The sequence below is a fragment of the Camelus ferus genome, chromosome 32 (genome assembly GCF_009834535.1).
Source record: "Camelus ferus isolate YT-003-E chromosome 32, BCGSAC_Cfer_1.0, whole genome shotgun sequence".
In the NCBI taxonomy this organism is placed as follows: Eukaryota; Metazoa; Chordata; class Mammalia; order Artiodactyla; family Camelidae; genus Camelus; species Camelus ferus.
Genome location: NC_045727.1, coordinates 3,486,493 through 3,509,866, shown reverse-complemented (window position 1 = coordinate 3,509,866; position 23,374 = coordinate 3,486,493). Strand labels below are relative to the sequence as shown.

Sequence of the window (23,374 nt, the reverse complement as noted above, 5' to 3'; positions counted from 1 at the left end):
GGAGAGCTCCAGGGCACCCTCATTTTCCCCTTCACCTTCACTTGTGGTGGTGGTTCCACTTGAGCCCATCTCGTGAGAGCAGGGTGAGGGCCCTCAGGGGCTGGAACAGGAACACACCAAGGTGAACTCTGCTGGTTGCAGGAGCTGCTCTGCCAGTCAACCAGCAAGAAACTGTGAGAGTCCCTTGTGCCCTGAGCCTGGTACTATGGGGAGAGAAAGAACTCATTTTTTCTTAAGCCTTTGTGAATAGTTTTTTCAAAATGGTAATTTTTTAAGTTAAATTAGATTTTTAAAAAAATGAAAGTACTGGGGTTTGAACCCAGGACCTTGTGCACGCTAAGCGTGCACTCTATTACTAAGCTGTACCCACCCCCGCAAAATGGTTTTTTTTTTAAATTATAAAAGTAACATGGTGTGTAAGGTTATTCATTGGAACACTTAATCTAGAACACACTGAAGTGGAACCATCTCTGGGATACTGTATTAGACTCCTGCGGCTGCTGTAACAAATGATCACAAATCTGATGGCTTAAAAACAACATTAACTTATCTCACAGTTCACATCTCCAAAATCAGTCTTGGTGCACCAAGATCAAGTTATTGGCAGGGCTGTATTGCTTCGGGAGATTCTCTAGGGAGAATCTGTTTGTTTGCCTTTACCAGCTCCTAAAGGCTGCCCTTACTCCTTGGACTGTGACCCCATCTCTCCATCTTTGAGAAGCATAACCTCTTCCAATCTCTCTGACTCCAGCCTCTGCTTCTGTGGTTGTATAGCCTCCTGATTCCCCTGCTCTACTTGTCAAGACCCTTCTGATCACGCTGGGCCCACCTGGATAATCCCCCATCTTGGAGTCCTTAGTTTAACCACACCTGCAAGTCCTTTTTGCCACGTAAAGTGACATACTCACAGGTCTCGGGAATTAGGACATATACATCTCTGGCGGGAGGCATTATTCAGCCTACCACCCCCTAAAGGGAAATAAGCAAGGTTCGGAACAGTGTGTGGGCTCACATTTGTTTAAGGGGGGAAAAAAAGAATAAATATGGATGTGGTTGGGAAGACCTAGAATATCCCCGAAGGCTACATGGAAAACTGGTAGGAGTGACTGTTTCTGGGAAAGACAGAAGTAAAAAAGAAGACTTACTTGTCATAGTTTATCTTTTTGTATTATTTAAATTTTTTACTACATAGGTTGCCTGCCAGCATTAAAAATAAGTTTTAAGAGGTAACATATAGTCATTGTAGAAGTTCAGACCTTCCAGAAGCAAAGAGAAGGAAGATAACCCACTCTACCCCCAAATTACTCCCATTTTCTCCAGCAATAACCACTGTGAAGAGTTTGGCTATATCCTTACAGACTTATAAAAAAAAAAATGCACATATAATCTTTTCATATAGTTGGGATCATACTGTACACATTATGCTATAATGTGATGGGGGAGCTTGTTAGTTACCTCTTTCCTCCTCCGCATTTGAAGATTTAACAGCACTGGGGTCTCCCACTGTGCGGATGTGCCCTAACTGACTCGACCAGATCCCCGTTGGTCGACGTTTAGATTTTTTGCTGCTTTCCAGGGCAGTTTCGACACTAACATGTCTGTCTGGTTCTTTTTTTTTTTTTTTTTTTCCAGTCTGGTTCTTTTTAATTGGAGTGAAATTCACATAATGTTATTAACTTTTAAAATGAGCAATTTGATGTCATTTAATACATTTCTGATGTAGTACCTGCCACCTCTGTGGTGTAGTAACTACCACCTCTGTCTAGTTCCAGAACATTTTCATCACCTAAAAAGGAAACCCTGTCCCCATTAAGTGGTCACTTCTCATTCCCCTCTCCCCCTAGTCCCTGGACACCACCAGTCTGCTTCTGTCTGTGCAGATTTGCATATTCTGGATGTTACACATCAGTGGAACCATGTCATACGTGACATTTTGTATCTGGCTTCTTTCACTTAGCATAATGTTTTAGAGGTTCATTCATGCTGTAGCATGAATCAGTACTTCATATCTTTTTTTATTTTTTTATTGGGGTATAATTGACATACAACATTAGTTTCAGGTGTACAACATAATGATTAGATGTTCATATATATTGCAAAAGTACTTATCTCTTTTTATGGCTGGATAACGTTCCATTGTGTGGATATGACATCTTTTATTTATCCATTCATGTTAATGGACACAGGTTGTTTCCACTTTTTGTCTGTGAATATTCGTGTACATGTGTTTGCTTGAGTGCCTGTTTTTAATTCTTTGGGGTATATACTCAGGTTGTATGTCCTACATACACTTTGAGCTGTATTGCTATTTTCAGACAATGTTAACTTAAGCAAGTTGAAAATAACTTGTAAGAAAGTGTTTTGCAGGGGGAGGGTATGGCTCAGTGGTAGAGCACACGCTTAGCGTGCACCAAGGTCCTGGGTTCAATCCCCAGTACCTGCATTTAAAAAAAAAATTTTTTTTAAGAAAAAAAAGAAAGTGTTTTGCAAAACATATACTGAGACAAATGATGGCAGTACGACAGATGTGGACAAATGTTTCCTTATTTTCCAGAGCCGGAGACGACAGGAACATGGCCACCTGGAATGAAAAGGTAAATTGATTCTGGTGGACTAGCAGCATTAAAGGACCTCCCAACCCTAAGAAGATAGTTCTGTTTGGTATTTCTAACAGGATAGAAGGGAAACACCTGTTCTGGGTGCTTCTGCCTGACCGAAGTGTTTAAAGTCGCAAAGGTGAAAGCTATTGAAGGCATTCACAAAACCTCAAGATAACCTGATAACCGGAATCGGTCCACTCAAATGCCAGCTCTGCATTTTCACAGCCCCGTGTCATTCGACTAGGCCCTTCGCCTCCCTGAGCCTCAGTTTCTTTATCTGAAAATGGGGGAAAGTTCCTTACCACCCCTGTTCCTGAAGGCTCGTCAGGAGGAGTCAAGGAGACAGTGGTCTCAGAATGCTAGGCCAGTACTGAGCCCATAAGGGGCTTTTCCCCACCACTTATTTTATAAAGATACTTGGGCACAAAGAAATAAAGCTACTTGCTCAAGATCACACAGGTAGGAAGTGGCAAAAATGGGATTTCATCCTGGTCTAACTCCAAAGCGAATGTTCTGCTTCTGGTATTGTGTGGCCATCCAGAGCAGGACTGATAAATACTGTCCATGATATCTGGGACGCAGGCTTGTTGGATTTGGGGAGACATGGGTTGTGAAGGGTGGGACAAGGTGGAGAGGAAGTGTTGGCTTTCAATTTCAGCTGTTCACTTGGAGGTGGTGGGGGCCTGGTCAGGGCGGTGCCAGAAGCTCAGAGTAGCAGCAGGGTGATGGGGGCAGAGTCTGGGAAGCAAATGTGCGGGTTGGCAGGACCACGGGAGGGTGATGATGGGGATCTTGCATTTCATCACATTGGTGGCTCCTTTGTAAAACTGTAAGAGTGTTTCTGATTTAAAGCTGTTTACAATGTGAGGTGGGGGGAAGTGGCCAATGACACAACATGCCACCAGTTGTGATTTCAGAAATGTTGAAATATAGGGAAAATGTTCATCTTTGCATTCATGAAATATGGTGGCATTTCCAACAAAAGGATGACCATGTTGTGAAAATTCCTGATGAGACGTGGGAAGCTCAGTGTCTGCCACTCAATACGGGAGCTCCATGAGTTCCAGTTACCGTTAATCCTCATGGTGGGGCAAATGCAACAGTGTCCTTCATTTACAGCTCCCTACTAGGCAAACCAAAAAAGCAAGCGGAGATGCTGATAGCGGTTATACTGTGGTGAAACCGCCTCACTCCATCTCAAGAGGGGCTGGATCAACCCACACGACTGTGCCGGAAAAAACCTTGACGGTGTGTATTAAGAATCATGAAAATGTTCATAGTCAAACCTGGTCGTCTCGCTTATGGGAAAGGAAACAGCCCATAAAAAGGAAAACGTACAATTGACAGCATAATTTAGAAACTCAAATTTACGTGTTTCTTAGCACATGAGATACCATTGATTGTAGATGCACCATTATTTTATGTGCTGTGAAGAAGAAAAAGTGCCACCATTTACTGTGATGTAATGTGACCTGATGCTGGTCAATTGTAAGACAGGTTTCACGCGTATGGCTAGTGGGAAAAATAAGATAACAAAGTTGTCTGCAGTCGTCGATTCTAATTGTAAAGGACACAGAGAGTGAGATGGTAGCTAGGTAAATGATAAATCTGGTGTGCTGGGGTTATTATGAACTTATTTCTGTTTGCTCGTGTTTTCACAATAGTGATATTGAAATAGACCTGGGGTAAAAGTCTGCTCACTGGGATGAATGGTGGCAGGTACACCTGGGGGGCCCAGGTGAGTCAGGGATCTAGCTGCAGGGACAAGTCCTGGTGGTGGGGGTGGGTGCACGGAAACATCAGGGAAACCAGTATTGGCGTGCAGACCTGGGGACCCATCTCAGGGGACTCCTGGGGGGCGGGAGCCTGTCTGTCATGCACAGAGGCTAATAGTAGGGGCTGGCCCTAGTTGTTGGGGAGCCAGGGAAGGTTGGGCCAGGGCCACTTGGAGCAAATAAGCCTCTTACTGACTCAGAGAACAAGTTTCTTTTAGTAATTTACCCTGATGGAGTTAGTTTTGTTTTCAAGAAATTGTTTTAATAGGTTTGCTTTTAAGAGCTTTTTAATTGTCCAGCTCCTCTAGTTTGGGGGAGGAAAACAGCTGTGTTGTAGGAGAAACTGGTGGGGTTTTTAGCTGTCGTTCAGACCCGACTTGCTGTCTCAGCTCTGCTGAGAGGGGGCCCAGCAGCTGTGGACACCTGCCCTCTTCAGAAGCCCTCCCTGCCCCTTCCCACTTCTCTGGGCCTCCGCTTTCCTCTTCTGTAAAATGAGATCAGTGACGAAGAAACAGGTTGTGCATGGAAAGCACTCAGCAGGGTGCTGGGCTACAGCAGACCCTTAAAACACAGGAGCTGTGATGCCCTCACGAGGGTAAACTGAGTTTTCAGCCCGTCAGCTGACCTGTTCCTCATCACAGATAAAGATGTGTGTCACCAGCCACATCCGGGGAGCCAGATATGCTTAGAAATCCTTGTGGCCCTTTGCACATTTCTCACAAAGTGTCTGGAGGCTCTGGGTTCTTTTACGATGTTGGTTCTTGACCTTGACTTCACGTGGGAGATCCCAGTACCCAGGCCACCCCCAGACCGACTGAATCACAATCTCTGGGCCTAAGACCCAGGCATTGGGGTTTTTTAAGCTTCCAGGTGGTTCCAATGTGCAGCCAGGGTTGAGAGCCATTGGTTAAACTGGGGCTGCACTGGGCCTCCTTCCAAGGACCGCACCAGAGCAGGGCAGGAAATAGGGGTGCCCTGAACTCTGTTTATCCCGTCTTTTCCACGACTGAAGCATCACTAAGACACTGGGAGATGGGGATGGCCCAGATGACTCAGTCACACTGGTGCTGGGTCCTGATTTCTAGCTGGATGACTGTTTTTTTTTTTTTTCCTTTCTATGCTTTCATAACACAAATAGCAGCATGACTTATGCTTCCCAGTTAACGTGGCTGATTCACAGGCTTTGGGCAGGTCTGCCACCTCTCTGACAGTCAGCATCTCTCTCCCCCAGGGAAATAGATGGGGTATAGCCTCCCCACTATACCCTGGTGTGAGTCTTTCAAACTCAACCCATTGGTGACTCCTGAAATCCATTAATGGGCTACAGTCAGCCTTTTAAGAAATAAAGTGGACAACATAAGCCTCTCACATATTAACATGAGTGTTGGTTAATACATGGAACGTGTATATATCAGCACATCCTAAGAGGCGGGGTATAAAATGTGTTTCTTATTGAGTAACACTGGGCCGAACTCCCAGGGCAGCACTGGCCTTCAGCAGTGGTGAGCCAGAGCCAGGGCAGTGTTCAGAGAGGTCATGCAGGAGGGAGGGGGCTCTGGGCCAGGCATCTGGCCCAGATAAAACTGATTTTACATGCAAATTAAAGGACAAGTGCTCGCCGCCAAAAAAAAAAAAAAAGTCTATTTCAGTATTACTATTGTGAAAACTCGAGCAAAAGGAAATAAGTTTATAATAACCCCAGCACACCAGATTTATCATTTACCTAGCTACCATCTCACTCTCCGTGTCCTTTACAATTAGAATCAAAGACTGCAGACAACTTTGTATCTTATTTTTCCCACTAGCCATATGCACCAGACTTAGGCCTTTTTGATGGCCAAGAAATTTACCAAGAAGTCAGTGCTCTCACTACTGCATTTTCTGATTATTCATTTTTTAATACCTTTTCGACCTGGTTGGAATCTGAGCTTTGCTTCTTCCTGGCTGTCTGACCTGAGGCAAGTCATTTGGCCTCTCTGTTCCCAGTTTCCTCATCTGTAAATGGAGAGGATTCAGTCCCCACCTCATGGAATTGTTACCATTCTTTGCCCAGACCTCAGAAAATGGCAGGTGCCCTGGGGAGAATTACAGTCACCAGTTCCCACTACCTTAAATGTTACTCCTCACATCGTCTCCTCCCAGCCCCACGATCCTGGCCGGGCTGGCAGACTCTTCTATCAAGACAGGAAGGGTTCTGACCCTATAGGAAGAGGAGAGAAGAGTTGGAGAATACATCTCTGGGGGCACTGGAGCTGCAGGTGGGCTCCTTGGCTGATAAGCAGCCCCGCCCACCCCAAGCTGGTCAGCTGTCGTCGTGGTTATTTTCGTGAACCTCAAACTTCCTCCCCACCCTAGAGAAGGAAAAGCTGCTACGCTTATTTAAAGACTTCTTTGATTTAAAAAATAGGCATTCCTCAGAACACAAACCCCCGGGGCCTGGGCGGGGGGCGGTGCTAGAGTCTGTGAGCCGCTGCAGTACATGAGTCCCCTGAGAGGAGAGGTTTGCTCGAGGGATTCGCTCCACCCTCCAGGTATGTTTTCCAGGCACGTAGGATATAGAGGATATGGCATGAGCAGGAACTGCACCCCCCACCCCAGGTCTCTTCCCTAATGGGGAGTGGGGAGCAGAGGAGGTAACAGACTCCATTACACAAACTGGTGAATCCATCTCGACTGGGAAGGCACGTTGGCCATGCATGAATGCAACAGGGGAGGTACACATTCAGCTTCGTGAAGCTGGGATGCTTGAGGGAGACCTCCTGAAGGAGGAAAACAAAAATGACAAGGTAGAAGAGGAGGGGGCATTCCAGGCGGAGGAAATCACATGTGCAAAAGCCCTGTGGTTGAAGGAACCTGTTGAGAACAAAGGGCTGAATGGAGACATTGTGGCCACAGCAGAGAAAGTGGTGACAGGTGAGGTCAGATGGGTAGGCAGAGGCCACGGTGTGCAGAACAGGTGTGGGTATCTGGAAAGCACTTGGGTCTTTTAAGATCAATGGGAAGCCAAAGAAGAGTTTTGTGTTAGGGGTTCCCAAGATCACCCCAGGTCCAGTGATCTGCTAGGAGGGCTCATAGGACTAAGCACACAGTTCCACTCATGACTAAGATTTTTACAAAGAAAAATCAGCACAGGACATGGAAAAAAGGTGCATAAGGTGAAGTCCAGGGGAAACCAGGCACAAGCTTCCAGAATCCTCTCCCAGTGGAGTCACGTGGGACTTGCTCCAGGAACAAGTTATGACAACACATGTGAAACGCCATCTACTAGGAACGCTTGTTTTTATTTGGGGGCTGGTCACATGGGCCAAAATTCCAGGCACTCAAAATCCCAGGCTCCCCAGAGGACAGCAGGCGTTCAACATAAACTACATTGTCTTTATAAACCGCCCAGGCACAGTGTGCTGTTCTTAGCAGGTGGGAACCATTCCCAAATCCAAGCTCCCGGATGCCAGCCAAGGGCCAAGCAGGCCTTTCTAAGGGCAGCAACCTCAGACCTTTTCTGCACAAGGAGTGATGTGATTGTGTTCCGAGAAGCGCTCTCATGCTGCTGGGAGAACACTGAGGAGCTGGTACCTCCTCCAAGTAAAAGTGGAAGCTGGTGGTGGTGTTGGCAGAGGTTGGGAAAAGTCTGCACCGAGGTGGATTCAAGGGTCATTTAGATGCTAAAACACGCAGGGCTTAGTGATGGGTGGGCTGTAGTGGAGGGGGAGGGAAGGCAGGGATCGGAGACGACTTCTCTGCCCTGGACCCAGAAGACAAGAGACCCAGATGTGAGTCTGCAAACTGTCTGCTGGCTGGTGGTGGTTGCCTTGTTGCAAGTTCTCAGTTTCCCTTTATAAGGAAGGGAGGGTTGCATCTCAGAACCTTGATTCTAACTCTTTCAGTATCATCATTCTGTTGCTTTAAAAAGCCACCTTTTCTGCCATGTTTTCCCCTGTTGACAGAGCACCTTGGAAAGAACGAGGCTAGCAGACTTGAGCTCATGTGCCAGCTTTGCTACTTACTTACGTTTCTTTGTTTTTAAAAATGTATGTGTAAGTTCTCAATGTAAGAAATTAAAACAACAAACAGGCGTAATTAGGTTGAACCATAGGAAATTGTCAGTGTCTACCAATTTTAACCTACAAAAATGGTAATTTTTTCAAAATTCTTGATTTCAGGAAAGTTGTCTTGAATTTTATCTTGAACTATTCTGTTACATTGTTTTGGTTTTCTCATTCAGGGATCCACTTATGTATATATTGGATATATAGTTGTATGTGTGTGTGTGTGTGTGTGTGTGTGTGTGTGTGTGTGTAAATTCTTCCTCTCTCCTGCCCCCTGCCTCCAAATACTTCATTCTTTGCAGGCTGGATCTCACCCCTAAAATGGCTATGTCTTATGGTTGAACTTAATAGAAAAAAAAAAATTGCAAGTCTCTCTTCATCCTCCACCCCAATCCCGGCCCCTCCCTAGAGGTAACCTTTTGGTATGGGTTGTTGATTTCATCTGTTTCTAACAAAAATGGAATTAGGATACATTCTGGTCTGTAATATGCTGGCTTTTACTTGACTATAGATCAAGGACCCCTTTCTGTGTCAGTACTTGGAGCTACGCTGACTTACTGTGCTCTTAACAGCTGTGTAGTGTTCCACAGTGTATTTAACTGTGGCCCTTGAGGTTGTTTCCAGTTTGGGGTGTGGTAACACCAAGCATCTTTGTGCTCTTGTGTGAGTCCCTTATCAGGTCAAACAATAGGGACATTTAAAATTTTGATAGAAGCTGATTGAAGGCTGATCCCCTCTTTGCTCTCATGCCTGGCACATTGGAGAGACTTAAATATTTTTTCAAAAGATGAAAGAAGCTGGCCCAGTGCGCTCCTAAGGAGGGCTTACCCATTTCCACGCCCACCAGGGAGTAGAGAGGAGTGCCTCCCTCCCTCCACCTGACAACCTGCCACAGCAGGTGACTTTGGGCAGTCGGTCTCTCCTCCCCAAACCTCAGTTTCCCCTTCTGTAGAGTGGAGAGCCTGCCCCTCTCTGCCCTGCCTACTCCTCAGGATTGTTACCAGCATCAGGTGAGAGCAGGGGGTGCTGAGGGTGTCCTGTAAGCTGTGAGCAAGCAGCAGCTCCTGCTGGGATTGGCTGCAGAAACAGTCTGGGTGGTTTTGTGACCTTCAGAGGAACCTGCTTCCTCCCAGGAGTCAGGGTGGATGTGTGGCCCACCAAGATACAGGGGGAGAGAGAGCACGTGGTCTGTGGCCACCTTGGCTGAAGGCACAGCCCCTGTGTAGTAGCTTCCTGGGGCTGCCGTAACACGTGACCGCCGACAGGCGGCTTAACACGACAGAAATTTCTTCTCTCAGTTCTGAAGTCCAGAGGTCTAAAATCAGCGTATTGGCAGGGTTGGTCCCTCTGAAGGCTCGGAGGGAGGATCTGTTCCAGCTCTTTCTCCCAGCTTCTGGTGATTGCTAGCAGTCGTTGGCACTCCTTGGATTGCCATGCACCCCTCCAGGCCCTGCCTCCGTCTTCTCGTGGCCGCCTCCTCTGCGTGTCCTCTCCTCTTCTCATAAGGACACTGGTCATTGCATTGGGGGCCTACCCTAAGTCCGGGATGGTTTTATCACAAGACCTTTAGCTAATGACCCTGGCAAAGCCGTATATTCCAAGCGAGCTCACATTCTGAGGTTTCAGGTGGATGTGAATTTTGGGGGGCAGCCACACCTCAACCCACTCCACACTCCCCGCAGGTAAATCTCTAGTCACCGCTGCCCGGCTGTTTCTTGGCCACGGGTTCTGTCTAACACGGGGGCTCCGGGTTGTCCAGCCCAGGGGCAGAGCCTGGCTCTGCCATTTTCTGAGTGTGTGACTTTGGGCAGGTAAGTCACCTTTCTCCCCCTAGACCCAAAATAATGGCCTCGACCTCAGAGGGTTGTTAGGAATTAAAATGAAATAGTACATGTAAGGAACGTGGAGCTTAGCAGTGTGCTAATGTAACAAATAATACATGATCGGTAATAATAGACGTCGCTCCCATTGTGTCTGGTCAACGCGTGGGGGCGGGGCTGTTGGTGAATAAGAACACCCAGTCCCCAGAAGCAGGCTCTGGGAGGGAACCGGGAAAAGGGGACTTAAGGAGCACTGGGCCCTGGGAATCAGGAGGTGGCTGAATTTCTTAAAAGTACCCTTTCCTGTGATTGTTGGATGACCAAGAGATAGGGACTTTCCCCTCCCACAGGTGGCAGCTTCAGAGCCTGTAAAAATAGACACGAGAACATTTTCTCTCCTTCAGTTCTAGGTCTGTTTTTCTCATCTCTCCCCATCTCTCCCAGGTAGTAATTTTTCTGGTATAATACCTGTCATGTGTAAAAGAGAAGTAGGCGATGTTTTTACCTTTGACGTTTTGTTGCTAATTCATTTATTAAATATATATTGAGCCCCTCCCTGTAACTGAGGGAGGAAGAGTGTCTGCCCTCCCAGCAAGCACAGACCAGGGCAGGAGACAGACAGCGCCAGGCTGTCACAGTGCTCGTTAGCGAGTGGCTCGATGGGGAGAGAGGAAGGGCCCTCACCAGCGGGCGGCCTCCCAGGGGAGGTAAAATCTAGGTGTCTGTAAGGCCGGAAAGAGCACGCGGGTGAGATCAGGAAGGGTATTCCAGGCAGTGGGGACAGGCCGGCAAAGTCCTGGAAGCAAGAGAGAGCGCAGTTGGTTCTAGAACCCCAGTGTAGTTGTAACTGGAGTGCGGCGGGCAGGGGCTGGGGGAGGAGACCAGGGCCTGGGGAGACTGAGCGAGCTTGGACTTTGTCCTGAAGGCAGTGGCTGGCAGGGGGTGAGGGTGGGGGGTACTGAAGGTAATGGGAAGGGGAGGGTGGGCGAGAGCAGGGACTCAGCCAGACCAGCCCTGCAGAAAGGAGACCCTGGCCACCGCCAGGTGGAGGAAAGCTCAGAGGCTGGTGCTGGCGTCCTTGCAAGAGGTGACAGTGCTAGGAGGGAGTCAGACAGAGAAGAGACGGTGCAGTGTGAGTGATATTTAGGAAGTGAGATTGACAGGCTTGAGGAAGAGAGAGGAGCCAAGGATGAGCTGTAGTTCTTGGGCAGCCGAGTGGATGTGATGCCCTAGGGGAACATGGAAGGACGAGTGGATTTAGGGGAAAAGATAAGAAGTTAGTTCATTTTGGGTCACAGCAAACTAATGGCCTGGCAGGCTATCAGACAGCAGGCTGGAGACTGATTCGCACTGAGCAGCATTAAGAACACAGGTGTGCAGGGACCACCAAAGGGAAAGAGTCGCCCTGTGCCAAGAGAAGCTCAGGGCTGGGGACTCGCGGACTCCACATGGCATGGGGGCAGGGACATGGGACAGGAAGGGCGGCCAGAGAGGGGAGAAAAACCAAGAACCGAGTCCACGGTGTGAGAGGATGCAGTACAGTCCAGGTGGGAACTGCAGTCCTGGGGTTTGGTATGGAAAGGTGACCCCAGAGAGAGCAGTGACAGGATGTAGTGGAACAGCAAGGGTTAATGCAGCAGAGGTGGAGACTGGGGTGGGGGGGTGTGAATGGAGAGATGGGACTCTATATTCTCCAGTTCACAAGGAACAGAAACCGCTCCGTCTAGCTTCAGGCACAAAGGGCATCTATCAGTCCCTGTCACTAAATAGCCTGGGCTTGTAGAGGCCAGCCGCGGGCCAGTAACCAGAGAAGTGCGAAGTACCCACAGATGGTGATGGAGTCGGAGTAGTGGAGGTGAGGATTTTTGTTGTTGAGAAATAATACCAGCCGGCGCTTACAGAGGGGCTGCTCCAGGCCAGGCTCCGAGGCTGGTGCCCCAGGTAACTCACTGAGTCAGCTCTTCCGTCCACCTAGGCAGGGTGGGGTGGTCCTGAGAGCTGAGAGTCCAGGCTGGGTGGTAAAGTTGCCGAGGCCCACAATGTTTTCATGATCAGCTATATCTTTGCCCCTTTTGGAACTTATCTGCTTCCAGCATGACAGGTTCTTGACTTAAAACCAGAGTAATTTTCTGCTCTGCTGGGTGCCATAAATATTTTCATCCCAAATTACTGAAAGTTGCTTCTTTACTGGACGCAAAGTTTTAAAAAGAAAATTTCCTTTTTTGTGTAAAATGTGAATGTGGTTTTTGCAAAGCACCCTGAGGCTCCTACCATGCTAAGAACTAGTACAGGAGGTTTCCATCTGCCAGGTGAGGTGTTTCAGGGGACAGTTGTGGCCCGTAGCGCCCAGAGAGCTTCAGGTTAGCTGCGGGCATGGCCCTGGGAGCCCAGTAATTGGAGGGCTGGCCCAGGAGACAGGGCACCAGTGCTCTCAGCCATCAGGCACTTGACAAGCTTCTGCTCTAGGTCAGGTGGCACATGATACTCTGGGGACACAGACTCTTGGATCTACATGTGTATATTTTTCCATCAAATTTGGAAATTTTTTCCAGCCATTATTTCTCCAAATATTTTCTCTAATCTCTCATCTCCTTTTGGCTTTCCAGGTACATGTATATTAGGCCACTAACATTGTCCCTAAGGCTCTGTTCCTTCCCCGACCCCCAGCCTTTTTCCTCTCCATGCTTCCACTGGTTATTGTCTCTTTTTCATCTTTAAGTTCACCAATCTTTTATTCTGCAGCATCTAATCAGCCGTTAAGCCCATCTAGTGATTTTTCATCTCATGTATGTATTTTTCAATTCTAGAGTATCCATTTGGGTATTTTTTATAGCCTCCATTTCTCTATTGAGATTCTCCATTTGTTCCCTCAGTAAGTTCATGTTTTCCTTGAAATCCTTGAACATATTTGTAATAGCTATTTTCAAGTCTTTGTTGGCCAATTCCATTATCTTTCTCTGTTTTGAGCTCATAAGCTGATTTTTCTACTGGCTATGGCCACATTATTTTGCTTACTTATCTGTCTAGTAATTTTTTTTTTATCACATGCTGGACATTATGAATGTTATGTTGTTTAGGGTATTTTGCTGTCTTCTCCAATGGAGAATTGAGTTTTGTTCCAACAGGAGTTTAATTTACTTTGAGATTATCTTGATCTTTTTTAAAAGTCTCATTTTTGAGCTTAGTTGGGACAAGTCTAAGGTAGCCCTGACTGGAGGGCTAGAGTAGGTCTGCTTATAAGGCATGACTTTTCTGGACTTGCTGCTGATGCTCAGCGTGTTCAGTGAGATTGCTTTACTCTAGCTATTTGAAATTTACAGGCCTCCCAACCCAGCCCTGCATAATCTCTGGCAGTTCAGCTCACAGTTTCGTAAGAGTAGAGTTTTGCCTTTTTGTTTTTGTTTTCTCCCTGAAAGTTATATTTTGCCTTGCCTCATGGATTCTTGCTCTGCACATGTGAAGTTTAGGACTCAGCCAAAGTCCGATTTTTGGAGTTCTTTCTCGGCAATGCTTCCTTTTCTCTGGTACCTTGCCATGCAAATTCCCGAGGAAGGGAGGTTCAGTAGCCCTGAACTATCATCTTTGCCTCCACAGTCCAGAAAGTACCTCCAGGCAGAAAGCCAGGGTGATTGTGGGGCCCACCTTATCTGTTTCTCTTCTCTCAGGGATCACAGTAAATTTCAAATATTTTATCCAGTTTTATGGAAGTTACTCTAACTGGTATCATTGGTTGTATGGCAGTTGCTCTAACTGGAATAGTTTTTTATACTAATAAAGTTACTCTCTCACAGCAAGAAGCAGAAATCTCATTCTTTTATATATGTATGCTCACATTCCAAAAACAGTATATGGTAACATTTTGCAGCCATTGAGGTAGGAGGAAAACCAGAAGTCTGTGGAATCCTAGAAGCCAATGAAGGAAGATTTTGAAGAAAGGGAGTGATCTACTGTGTTCAGTACTGCTAGAGGGGGTACACGTGGGTGTCATCAGTGATTATATAGAGACTTAGTTAATTTGTTTTACCTGCTGTATAGTATTCCATCACACAAATAGAGAAAATTCATTCCTCTCTCTCCTACCATTTAGGTGAACATTTGCAGTAAACATTCTTAAACGTGCCACTGATTTGAGCACATGCAGAGAGTTTCTCTTTGAGGCCTGTCCAGGGTGAAATTACTAGATTATTGATATGCACAACTTCAACTTGACAAAACAATGCCAGAGTGCTACCACAAATGGTGGTGCCAGTGTCTATTCCTGTCTTCAGGGTTTAAGAGACCCCCATTGCTTCACATCTTCACCAATATTTGCTTTTATAGACTTTAAAATTATTGCCAATCTCAGGAATGAAAAGGTGTGTGATTGTTACTTCAATTCACATTTTCCTGAATATTAGTGAAGTTGAGTGTCTTGGCCATTTGGGTTTCCTCTCATATGACCTGCCTGTTAATATTCATTACCTAATTTTCTGTGGAGTTGTCCTTTTCTGATAGGGTTTCTTTATATGTGCTAGACACTAAATCTTTGTCTATTAAATATATCACAAATATTTACTCCCAGTCTGTGATGTGTCTTAACTTTGTGTGTGTGTGTGTGTGTGTGTGTGTGTGAGACAGAGTGAGAGATAAATTTTTGGGCTTTGATGAGTTAACTCTATCCATTTCTTCTATGTGTTGTGTCTTGTTTAAGCACTCTTTCCCAGTTCTGAGGTCATGAAAATACTTGTCTGTATTTTATTCTAAGACATTTAAAGTTTTTAAAAACATGTTTATATAGGTTAATACCACTGAAATGTATTCTGTGTGTGTTATGAGATAGGAATCCTTTTCTTCTTCCCTTGTTGGAAAAGCCAGATGTTCTAACCTCTCCAGCCTTTCTCCACTGACCTGGACTGTCATCATCATCACATCCAGGTTCCCACAGGGACCTGGGTCTGTTTTGGGCTCTCTCTTCCTGTCACACTGATCATACTGCCTATTCTTGTCCCCATTCCTGAAAGTTTTCATTATTGAACTTTCTAAACTGATGTCTGGTAGGATAAGTTGAGCAAAGAGGGGTGGGCAGGATGGATTACTAGCTTTTTTGCTTTGAAGTTATTGGTCTTTAAACAACTGTCCTTAATATATTTAAAACAGCACCGGCAGAATGTAGGAAAAATCCACTTGGCGCTCACCTTTCAAGGACTGATCTGTGACTTGAAAGCGGGGTGGCGGGTCTTCACTTTTCTGTGAAACCCTGGTACTTTTACTTTTGCCTTTTCCCTCTCCCCACCCTACCAACTCTCACCTCGGGGTTTTTAGGTAGTGATGTCTCTGAACCATGAGCCTCGCTTCCGGCATTTACACGTGGGCCTGTGGTGGGTATTTTGCGATGGGGCTGCAGTACCTCTTTTGTTGGTGACTGCCAGTCAGACCGCAGTGATAGGCCTGATGGAGTCTGGGGTTTCCTGTTGCCTCACCAGCCCCGAGACCCTGGATTCCAAAAATACACTCGCAAGAAACCACTGTGACCTCACGGTCTGCTTGCACAGTGCTCTGAGCGCTGGGACTGTCTTCCCCCCCGTGGCCCAGGGTGGGAGGGCCCCGGTCCCCATCAGAGTGACGTGGGATCCCAGTGGTCCCGCCTGAGCGCTCGTTCTCTGTCCCCTCCCTTCAGGCCGTCACCCGCAGGGCCAGGGTGCCTCCCGCCGAGAGGATGAGCAAGTTCCTGAAGCACTTCACCGTCGTCGGGGACGACTACCATGCCTGGAACATCAACTACACGAAGTGGGAGAATGAAGAGGACGAGGAGGACGAGGAGGAGCAGCCGCCTTCAGCACCGGCGGCGGCAGGCGAGGAGGGCAGAGCTGCTGACCCGGCCACCACCCCTGTCCCCACGCCCAGGCCCCGCCTAGACTTCAGGACCACTTTGAGGAAGCTCTTTAGCGCCCACAGGTTTCAGGTAGGTGGGCAGAGGCCGGAGATGCCCGGGGTGGGGCAGAGCCGTCAGCCAAGAGTCACGAGGCTGGGTGGGGCCACCTCCGCCACCACCTCATTCACTCGCCACGCGCCCCCGCGTGCCGTACACCACTGGGCACAGCGGGCGGGTCCTGTGTCATCAGGGGTAAAATAAGTGCTAATCCAAAAGTCAGGGGTTCATCACCTGATGAATGGATAAACAAAGCATGATCTCTCCAAACTCAGCCACGAAAAGGAAGGAAGCACTGACACGGGCTACAAGGTGGATGAACCTTGACGACGTCATGCTGAGTGTAGGAAGCCAGACACAAAAGGCCACCCATCTTATAATCCAATTATATGAAATGTCTAGAATACGCAAATCCACGGAGACAGCAGACTGGTGGTTACCACAGGCTGGAGGGAGGGAGGAAGGGGGTAACTGCCTGATGGGTACCGAGCTTCCATGTAGGGTAATGACGATTTTCTAGAACTATGTAGTGGTGATGGTTGTGCAACTTTGTGAATGTGCTTAATGCCACTGAAGTTTATACCAGTTTTAGAATAGTTAAAATGGTAAATGTCATACCAATTTTACACACACACAAAGTAAATTAAAGGGTAAGCATTGGAGGCAGATAAAACATTCCGGCATGTATTCAGCAAACACTCAGGGCCTGGCTAAAAGGGTCCCATGCCTCACAGACGGGGTGCTCCAGTCTCTCATTTTGTGAAGTGAGGCCAAAAATATCTGCCTGGCTTAACCTCCAGGTGTGGCTGTGGGGGGAACATGAGGGGAGGTGCAGGTTTGAAAGAGCAGCGAAGGGACTGGGACTTCCTGCAGGGTTCAGTGTCACCCCAGCATCGTCCCGCTCTGAAGGACAGGTGCAGGCTGAGTCTGGCCAGCCCCGTCTGAGCCCCACTCGCGGCCCCGAGGTGGGCCAGCAGGTGTCTGCAAGCACGTTCCGAGGCTCGGGGAGATTAAGCAAGCACGCAGCTTCTCATCAGCCCAGGCCCTGCACAGCGCCACTCGGGGCCCCTGCTGTACGCATCGTCCTCGGCCACAATAACCCGGTCCCTCCCGAGAGCCGATGGCCCTTCTGGAAGCAGAGAAGCACCCCTTGCCTCTCTCATCACTGACTTTGTTCCAGGGTAAAATAGAAAAAAAGGAAATTATTTTGTTTTGTTTTGTTTTTGCGCTCTCATGTGGCTTAGACAACAAAGCAGGCCAGACAACCCAGCACTGCTGGCAGCTCGGAGCTTTCCTCTGTGGTTCTGACAGGAGAGGAAACGTGGTATTAAGTTGTTGAGGTTGAAATCCCAAACCCTCAATTTCAGGAGCAGAAGGAAGGAGCTAGCTTTCTTCCAGCTGCAAGGGGAGCCCTCGGGAGGCCCCCCTCCTGACTGGGCCCACCAGGCCACGTGGCTTGGGGGAAAGCAGAGTAGAGATGTTTGTTTATTCATTCACTCAACAATCCCATCTTAGCACCTACTAGGGGCTGGGGGTGCAGCACCAGGCATGGTGGACACGTCCCTGCCCTCACTCGATGCTCTGCAGAGAGGCGGGCCTTCCAGAAATCAGACAGAGGCTGGTTACAAGAGGAGAGAAGCTCTCTGCAGGGGAACTAAGTTAGGGGGCTCTGAGAGATCCCAGGGGCTGGGGGAGACCTGATCTAGGGTCGGGAGGTGACATTTGACCTGACACCTGAAGGCTGGGCAGGAGTCAGCTCTGTGGATGGAGGGGAGGCGCTTCCCAGGCAGAGAGGCCATGTTTGCAAAGGGCCGGAGGGAGGAATTGAGAAGGGTCCACGTGGCTTGTGTGTATCCAGTAGAGGGAGAGGAGGCACTGGAAGTCCATCTGTGGGCAGCCATCGAAGGTTCTGAGTGGGGATGGGGAGGGAGTGACACGACCAGATTTGTTGAGGGGCTCAGAGTGGAAGTAGGGACGCCACTTTGGAACGGGGGACAAGGGTTCAGGGGTTTGATCGCTGCCAATATAACCAGCATACAGGAAGATTCTGGAATCCCCTTCTTGGATGCAGTTTCCACCTATTCCCATGTTTCAGGGTGGCCAAAGCGACATGATACATACATAGTTCACTGCTGTCATTGTCACTTCTCACATGGGATGGTACAGCCAACCTAGGGAGAGAACTTGGGGTGAGTCAGGCCTCCATGGAAACCACGGCTGGACAGGGTAGCTGGGCCAGGGGAGGATAACCATGAAGGTCAGGACCTCGCTTTTATTACCTGCTCACTGTGCCTGGGCCCTGTGCTAAGCACTCCTCACACGTCGTCTCGTGCGATGCTCCCACTGTCACTCTGGGGTGCAAAATGCAGCCAACCCTGTTTTCCCCGGAAGGACACCGAAGCTCAGAGTTAACGCCGAGGCTCGGCACTATCGAGAGCGGGGCCCAAGGTCCAGGCTAATGGGAGAGCCAGGAGCCGGCCCAGGACCGGAGCCACTGTATCTGCTGCACAGCACGGCCGTCTTCCAGGAGAGGATTTGGAATTAACCAGCTCTCCCAAATTCTCAGCCATTTTCCTCTGTGATGTGGCTCCCCTCAGAACTGCTGCTGCCTTGTGGAGTGGCAAGTTCAGGGCCTGAGGGCCTGAGGGGTTCGGTCACAGAGGCCAGGGCTAGGACTGTGGCATTGTAATTTTGTGACTTTGGGTCTCTCACTTTTTTAAATTGAGGTGAGATTCACATACCGTAATCCTTTAAGGTGGATAATTCAGTGGCATTTAGTACATTCACAGTGTTGTGGAACCATCACCACTGTCTAGTCCAGAACACTTCTGTCACTGCAATAGGAGATCCAGTACCTGTTAAACTATTAACCCCCAGTGCCCCAGCTGTCGACAGACACTAGTCTACTTTCTGTCTCTGTAGATTTGCCTATTCTGGACATTTCATATAAATGGGATCATATACGTGGTCTTCTGCACTTGGCTTCTCTCACTCAGCATCATGTTTTCTAGGCGCTTGGGCTGTGGGCAGTGACTTCCCATCCTTGGCATCTTTCCCCAGTGGTTTCACTCGGATGTTTCCAGCCCTTAAAGATGGAACGAGGGCCCCTGTTTAGGTCTCATGATTTCTTGCTCCTTCTGTTGGTCCACAGGTTATCATCATCTGCCTGGTGGTTCTGGACGCCCTCCTGGTGCTCGCTGAGCTCGTTCTGGACCTGAAGATCATCCAGCCTGACAGGAATAACTATGCGGCCCGGGTAGGGTGTCAGCGGCCCTTTTGTACAATTCACTTCTGTTACCTGCACTCAGGGTGGGCAGAGTGGGGCAGACGGCACCTGCCTTGGAGTAACCAGGCCTTATCTGAGAGTAGTTTCATTGGGTGCTTTCAGTCACAGAGCGGAGCAAACGTCTTCCTTTCCCAGTTATAGACTCGCATTTACTACAAGCAGGACACCTCCTCTGGTCACTCAGTGGCCTGAATCTTGAGCTGTCTTAGATGGCAGAGCTGGCGTGTGTCACTGATTCTAGGGAGAGGGTCCGCCCAGGAGAATGATACCTTCCCATCTCAACAGGAAGACAAACTGTTTCTCCTGTCGACATTCTGACGTGGTCCCTGTGCTGGAGCCTTTTGGGCGATGTGCCCACCATTTACTCCCTGATTCAGTTACTGCCTGAGGCTGTCCCAAATCTCCACCCAGAGGGCAGTGCGTGGCCTGGTATGGTGGCACACTGGGCCAGGGGCCCACTACTAGTGATACTCTGATGGATCACTTGGTTAAGGTACTAAATGCTGAGCTGCTCCAGGGGCTCTTAACTGGCCAGGGGCTCTTTTCCCTTTGCAGTTATAAATAATCTGCCCAGGGCCACTTCAGTATCATGCAAATTTCTTCTTCCCCCATTTCACCCACTAATGATCACTGTGTGAGTCAGTGAATACACAGGGGGCTGCAAACTGGTGATTTCTAATTCTTTCTTTCCTTCTACATCTAGTAGTCGGTATTCGTTTATAAAACATGTTCCTTTTGTTCCGTGTGTGCAAGTGTGTGTATCACTGTGGACTTGTGGATTTCCTTTTTTGGTATTGAGAGTATTACAATCATAGTCATTCTCTTTGCTATTCAAACTGTCCCAAATCTGGTCGCTGGGAGCCTCTTTGAGCTGACTGCCTTGTCCTTGTGACATGACTCCATGGCCTTTGAGCATTTCCTTGCTTTCCAGCCCAGGATCTTGTCCCAGCTTACTTTGTACTTACCATGTCCCAAAGTGGAAATGGTTACTTTAGCGAAGATCGGCATTTTTAAATCAAGATCAGGGAACTCTCTTCACTTACCATCCACCTTGGTGATCATTTCTAGTCTTCTGAACTGCGCAGCGCAACACGTGGAGGTACCGTAACGCATTTAACAAGTGCCCTAGTCTAATGGACATTTTTATTGCTCTACAAACAACGTAGAAAACTCTTTTGTTCTGCGAATGATGCTGCAGTAAATATCCTTTGTGCCCGTGTGAGCTTAGCTGTAGGATAAATTCCTAGCAGTGGAACTGCTGGGACAAAGGGTGTGCTGGATGTTTTTGATTCTGCCTTTGCCCCACTGCCCTTCAGAGAGCAATGTCAGTGCTGTTCCCAGCTGTGTTCCCAGCCTGAGAACAGCGCCTGGTGCTGGCAGGAATTCGGGATGGGTCAAACGAATGGATTCTCTCTCTGGTGACCAGGCAGGTGCACTCAAAGCCAGCTCGTCCGTGCGACCAGCCTGGGTCCGCTCTCACGGTGCCTCCTTGTCCCTTTCAGGTGTTCCATTACATGAGCCTTGCCATCTTGACCTTTTTTATGATGGAAATCGCCTTTAAAATATTTGTCTTCCGCTTGGAGTTCTTTCACCACAAGTTTGAAATCCTGGACGCCATCGTTGTGGTGGTTTCCTTCATCCTCGACATCGTCCTCCTGTTCCAGGAACACGCGTTTGAGGCTCTCGGGCTGCTGATTCTGCTCCGGCTGTGGCGGGTGGCCCGGATCGTCAATGGTATGTCCTCTGTGCTCCTGAGCTGTGGAGGGGATGGGACAGTGGGTGGAGCCTGGGAGTGGGCATGGCGGCCCCATCCTCCCGGCCCTCAAGAGAAAACATGAAGTGGTCTGATCCCATGTCCCACTGCCACCTCTGTGGCTACAAACTGATACCAGGACATGTGCTCTGAGAGGAAATACCTCTCTCCTTTAGGCTCTATTTTCATGATTATTGAAAGATAGCTATGGAAGGGGTTAGGCTAATCCCTGATCAGTCCTTCCTGGCTTGCTTCCCAGAACACCTTTGTTTCTAATTTAGTGTTTCCTGGGGAGTGTTCTAATCAACCCCGTCCCCCACTGGGAGGGCCGCCATCCAGAAGGGGAGCAGAGCAGGGAAGTTGAAAAGTGCTGCACTGTAGATTCTGCCCACTTTGAGAAGGTTACAGCACAAGTTAGCATGATGAAGGCTCTGATAACTGTTCATTGTTTTCCAAACTGACCAATTTGACACCTATTAACGTGCTGTAGACTCTGGTCTGGAGAACACTCTCGGGGAAATACCTCCTTACTTATTCAGGTCCAAATCCCTCACGCCCACCCTGCTGGTGCAGGGGGCCGCCGTTTCAGAGAAGCTGTTTGTGCTGTGACTTTACGTGGAGCTAGTGGCTGCCAGCTGGGTAGCTGTTCAGCTGCCTGTCAACTAGTCAGAGTGGCTCAAATGCCTGTCTGTGGACCTCCTGCATCAGAACTGCCCTTGACATGTTTTTTAAGTGGAGGGTCAGCTGCGGAGGTCTGGGGTGGCGCCCAGCCCGGGTGTCTGTCTGTGAAACACTCTCAGGTGATCTGGGTGTCCAGCAGATTTGGGAACCCCTAGCCTGGGGCCCAGCACAACAGGCTGTGTGCCGTTGTTAGGAGGCAGGCCTGTCCTGACCGGCTCCTTCTCTCAGTGGCTCAGCGAGTCCCATCACAGCCACCTGTGCCCTGCAGCCCCACCTGCTGCACGGGCACCTGGCAGGTGAAGGGGCTGAGTGGCTCTGTGTGGGCATGTGGGCTTGCGATGGCTTTAGGGACGGCCAGTTCAGATCTAGTGATTAAAGCCTATTAAGAACATTTACTTGGGTTCTGTCAAAGGAAATAAAGGAAGCTTTTGAGATAATATTGAAGGTACCTATGCTGATTGATGTTTTTTATTAACCTAACAAAAAGATACTCTGTGTAAAGGTTATGTGAGGGAGATAAACCATCAGTGATTATAAATGACTCATGAACCAGTTACCACCCAGTAGTTTCCCATCACACTTGTGAGATGTGCTTTTGCAGGTGAAACCAGAAGTCTAAGATTTGTTCAGTTTCTTTGTCTAAATGGCTAGTGCCCATTATCACATTGTTATCAAAGTTAGTAGTGAGGCTGAAAAAGCAACGCAAGGCCAAACCGGACTCAGTGAGACAACCAGGGACTTGCTGCCAGGCCTCGTGGGCACTGCACGTGTGGGTGACGGGTCCAGACTCTGTCACTCTTACTTGGAAGGGAAGGGAGCAGCCCCACGGTGGCACAGCCTCGAGGCCGTGTCCCCCTGCGGTGTGGGCACTTGGGAGCCATCAGACGAGGCTGATGACCCGCCCCTGCCCCATTGCCTGACAACTAAAATGGCCACAGCCCTGGAGGCCGGGAGTTGGGACAGTGCCAGCCCCAGCTCCAGGCTTGAGCATTTCCAGGCTTGTACTTCTTGCCTTTCGAACAACTGCTGCTAAGCAGTGATTCTGTGAACAAACTCCGTATTGAGGAGCTCAGTGCTCATCTGGTCGGTGATTATTTTTAAGGACGTCTCAGCCCCTGCGACCAGAGGGAGGGACTGCACAACTGGGCAGTGAGGAGCTCAGAAATGCACCTCTGCCCCTCCTCGTTCTGAGGCCTTCAGGCCGGGACTGTTCTACTTGTCACCACGCTTCCCAACTGTGTACATTTATAAAGAATACAGATTTGTTTTCCAGTGGTTAAGTTAGACACCAGTATCATGGAGACCCTCACCGTTATTTTTCAGGGATAATTATCTCGGTTAAGACACGTTCAGAACGTCAACTATTAAGGTTAAAACAGATGAATCTACAACTGGCCACCAAGATCCAACACCTTGAATTCAGCTGCTCTGAGAAGGTAAGAAGACGCCGGGAGATGCTGTCTGTTTACACACTGTGCCCTCCCTTCAGCTCGGCACTTCTCCCC

The 23,374-nt window shown here is 48.5% G+C and overlaps 1 protein-coding gene across 7 annotated transcripts in view; it reads left to right on the top strand.

Annotated features, from left to right (window-relative positions):
* The window catches only part of HVCN1 (hydrogen voltage gated channel 1), a 34,568-nt gene that overhangs the window by 9,033 nt on the left and 2,161 nt on the right, over positions 1–23,374 (top strand). For 4 of the 7 annotated variants that reach the window (XM_006178077.3, XM_032471892.1, XM_032471893.1 and 1 more), the window contains exons 3-7: positions 2,555–2,594; positions 15,898–16,182; positions 19,301–19,405; positions 20,938–21,169; positions 23,193–23,305. In XM_006178077.3, coding sequence (XP_006178139.1) covers positions 2,574–2,594; positions 15,898–16,182; positions 19,301–19,405; positions 20,938–21,169; positions 23,193–23,305 — 756 coding nt within the window. In that variant the 5' untranslated portion in view covers positions 2,555–2,573. Of the gene's footprint in view, positions 1–2,554; positions 2,595–3,719; positions 3,849–15,897; positions 16,183–19,300; positions 19,406–20,937; positions 21,170–23,192; positions 23,306–23,374 lie in introns of all 7 variants that reach the window. The other 3 variants (XM_014553631.2, XM_032471890.1, XM_032471891.1) reach the window with 1 other exon arrangement.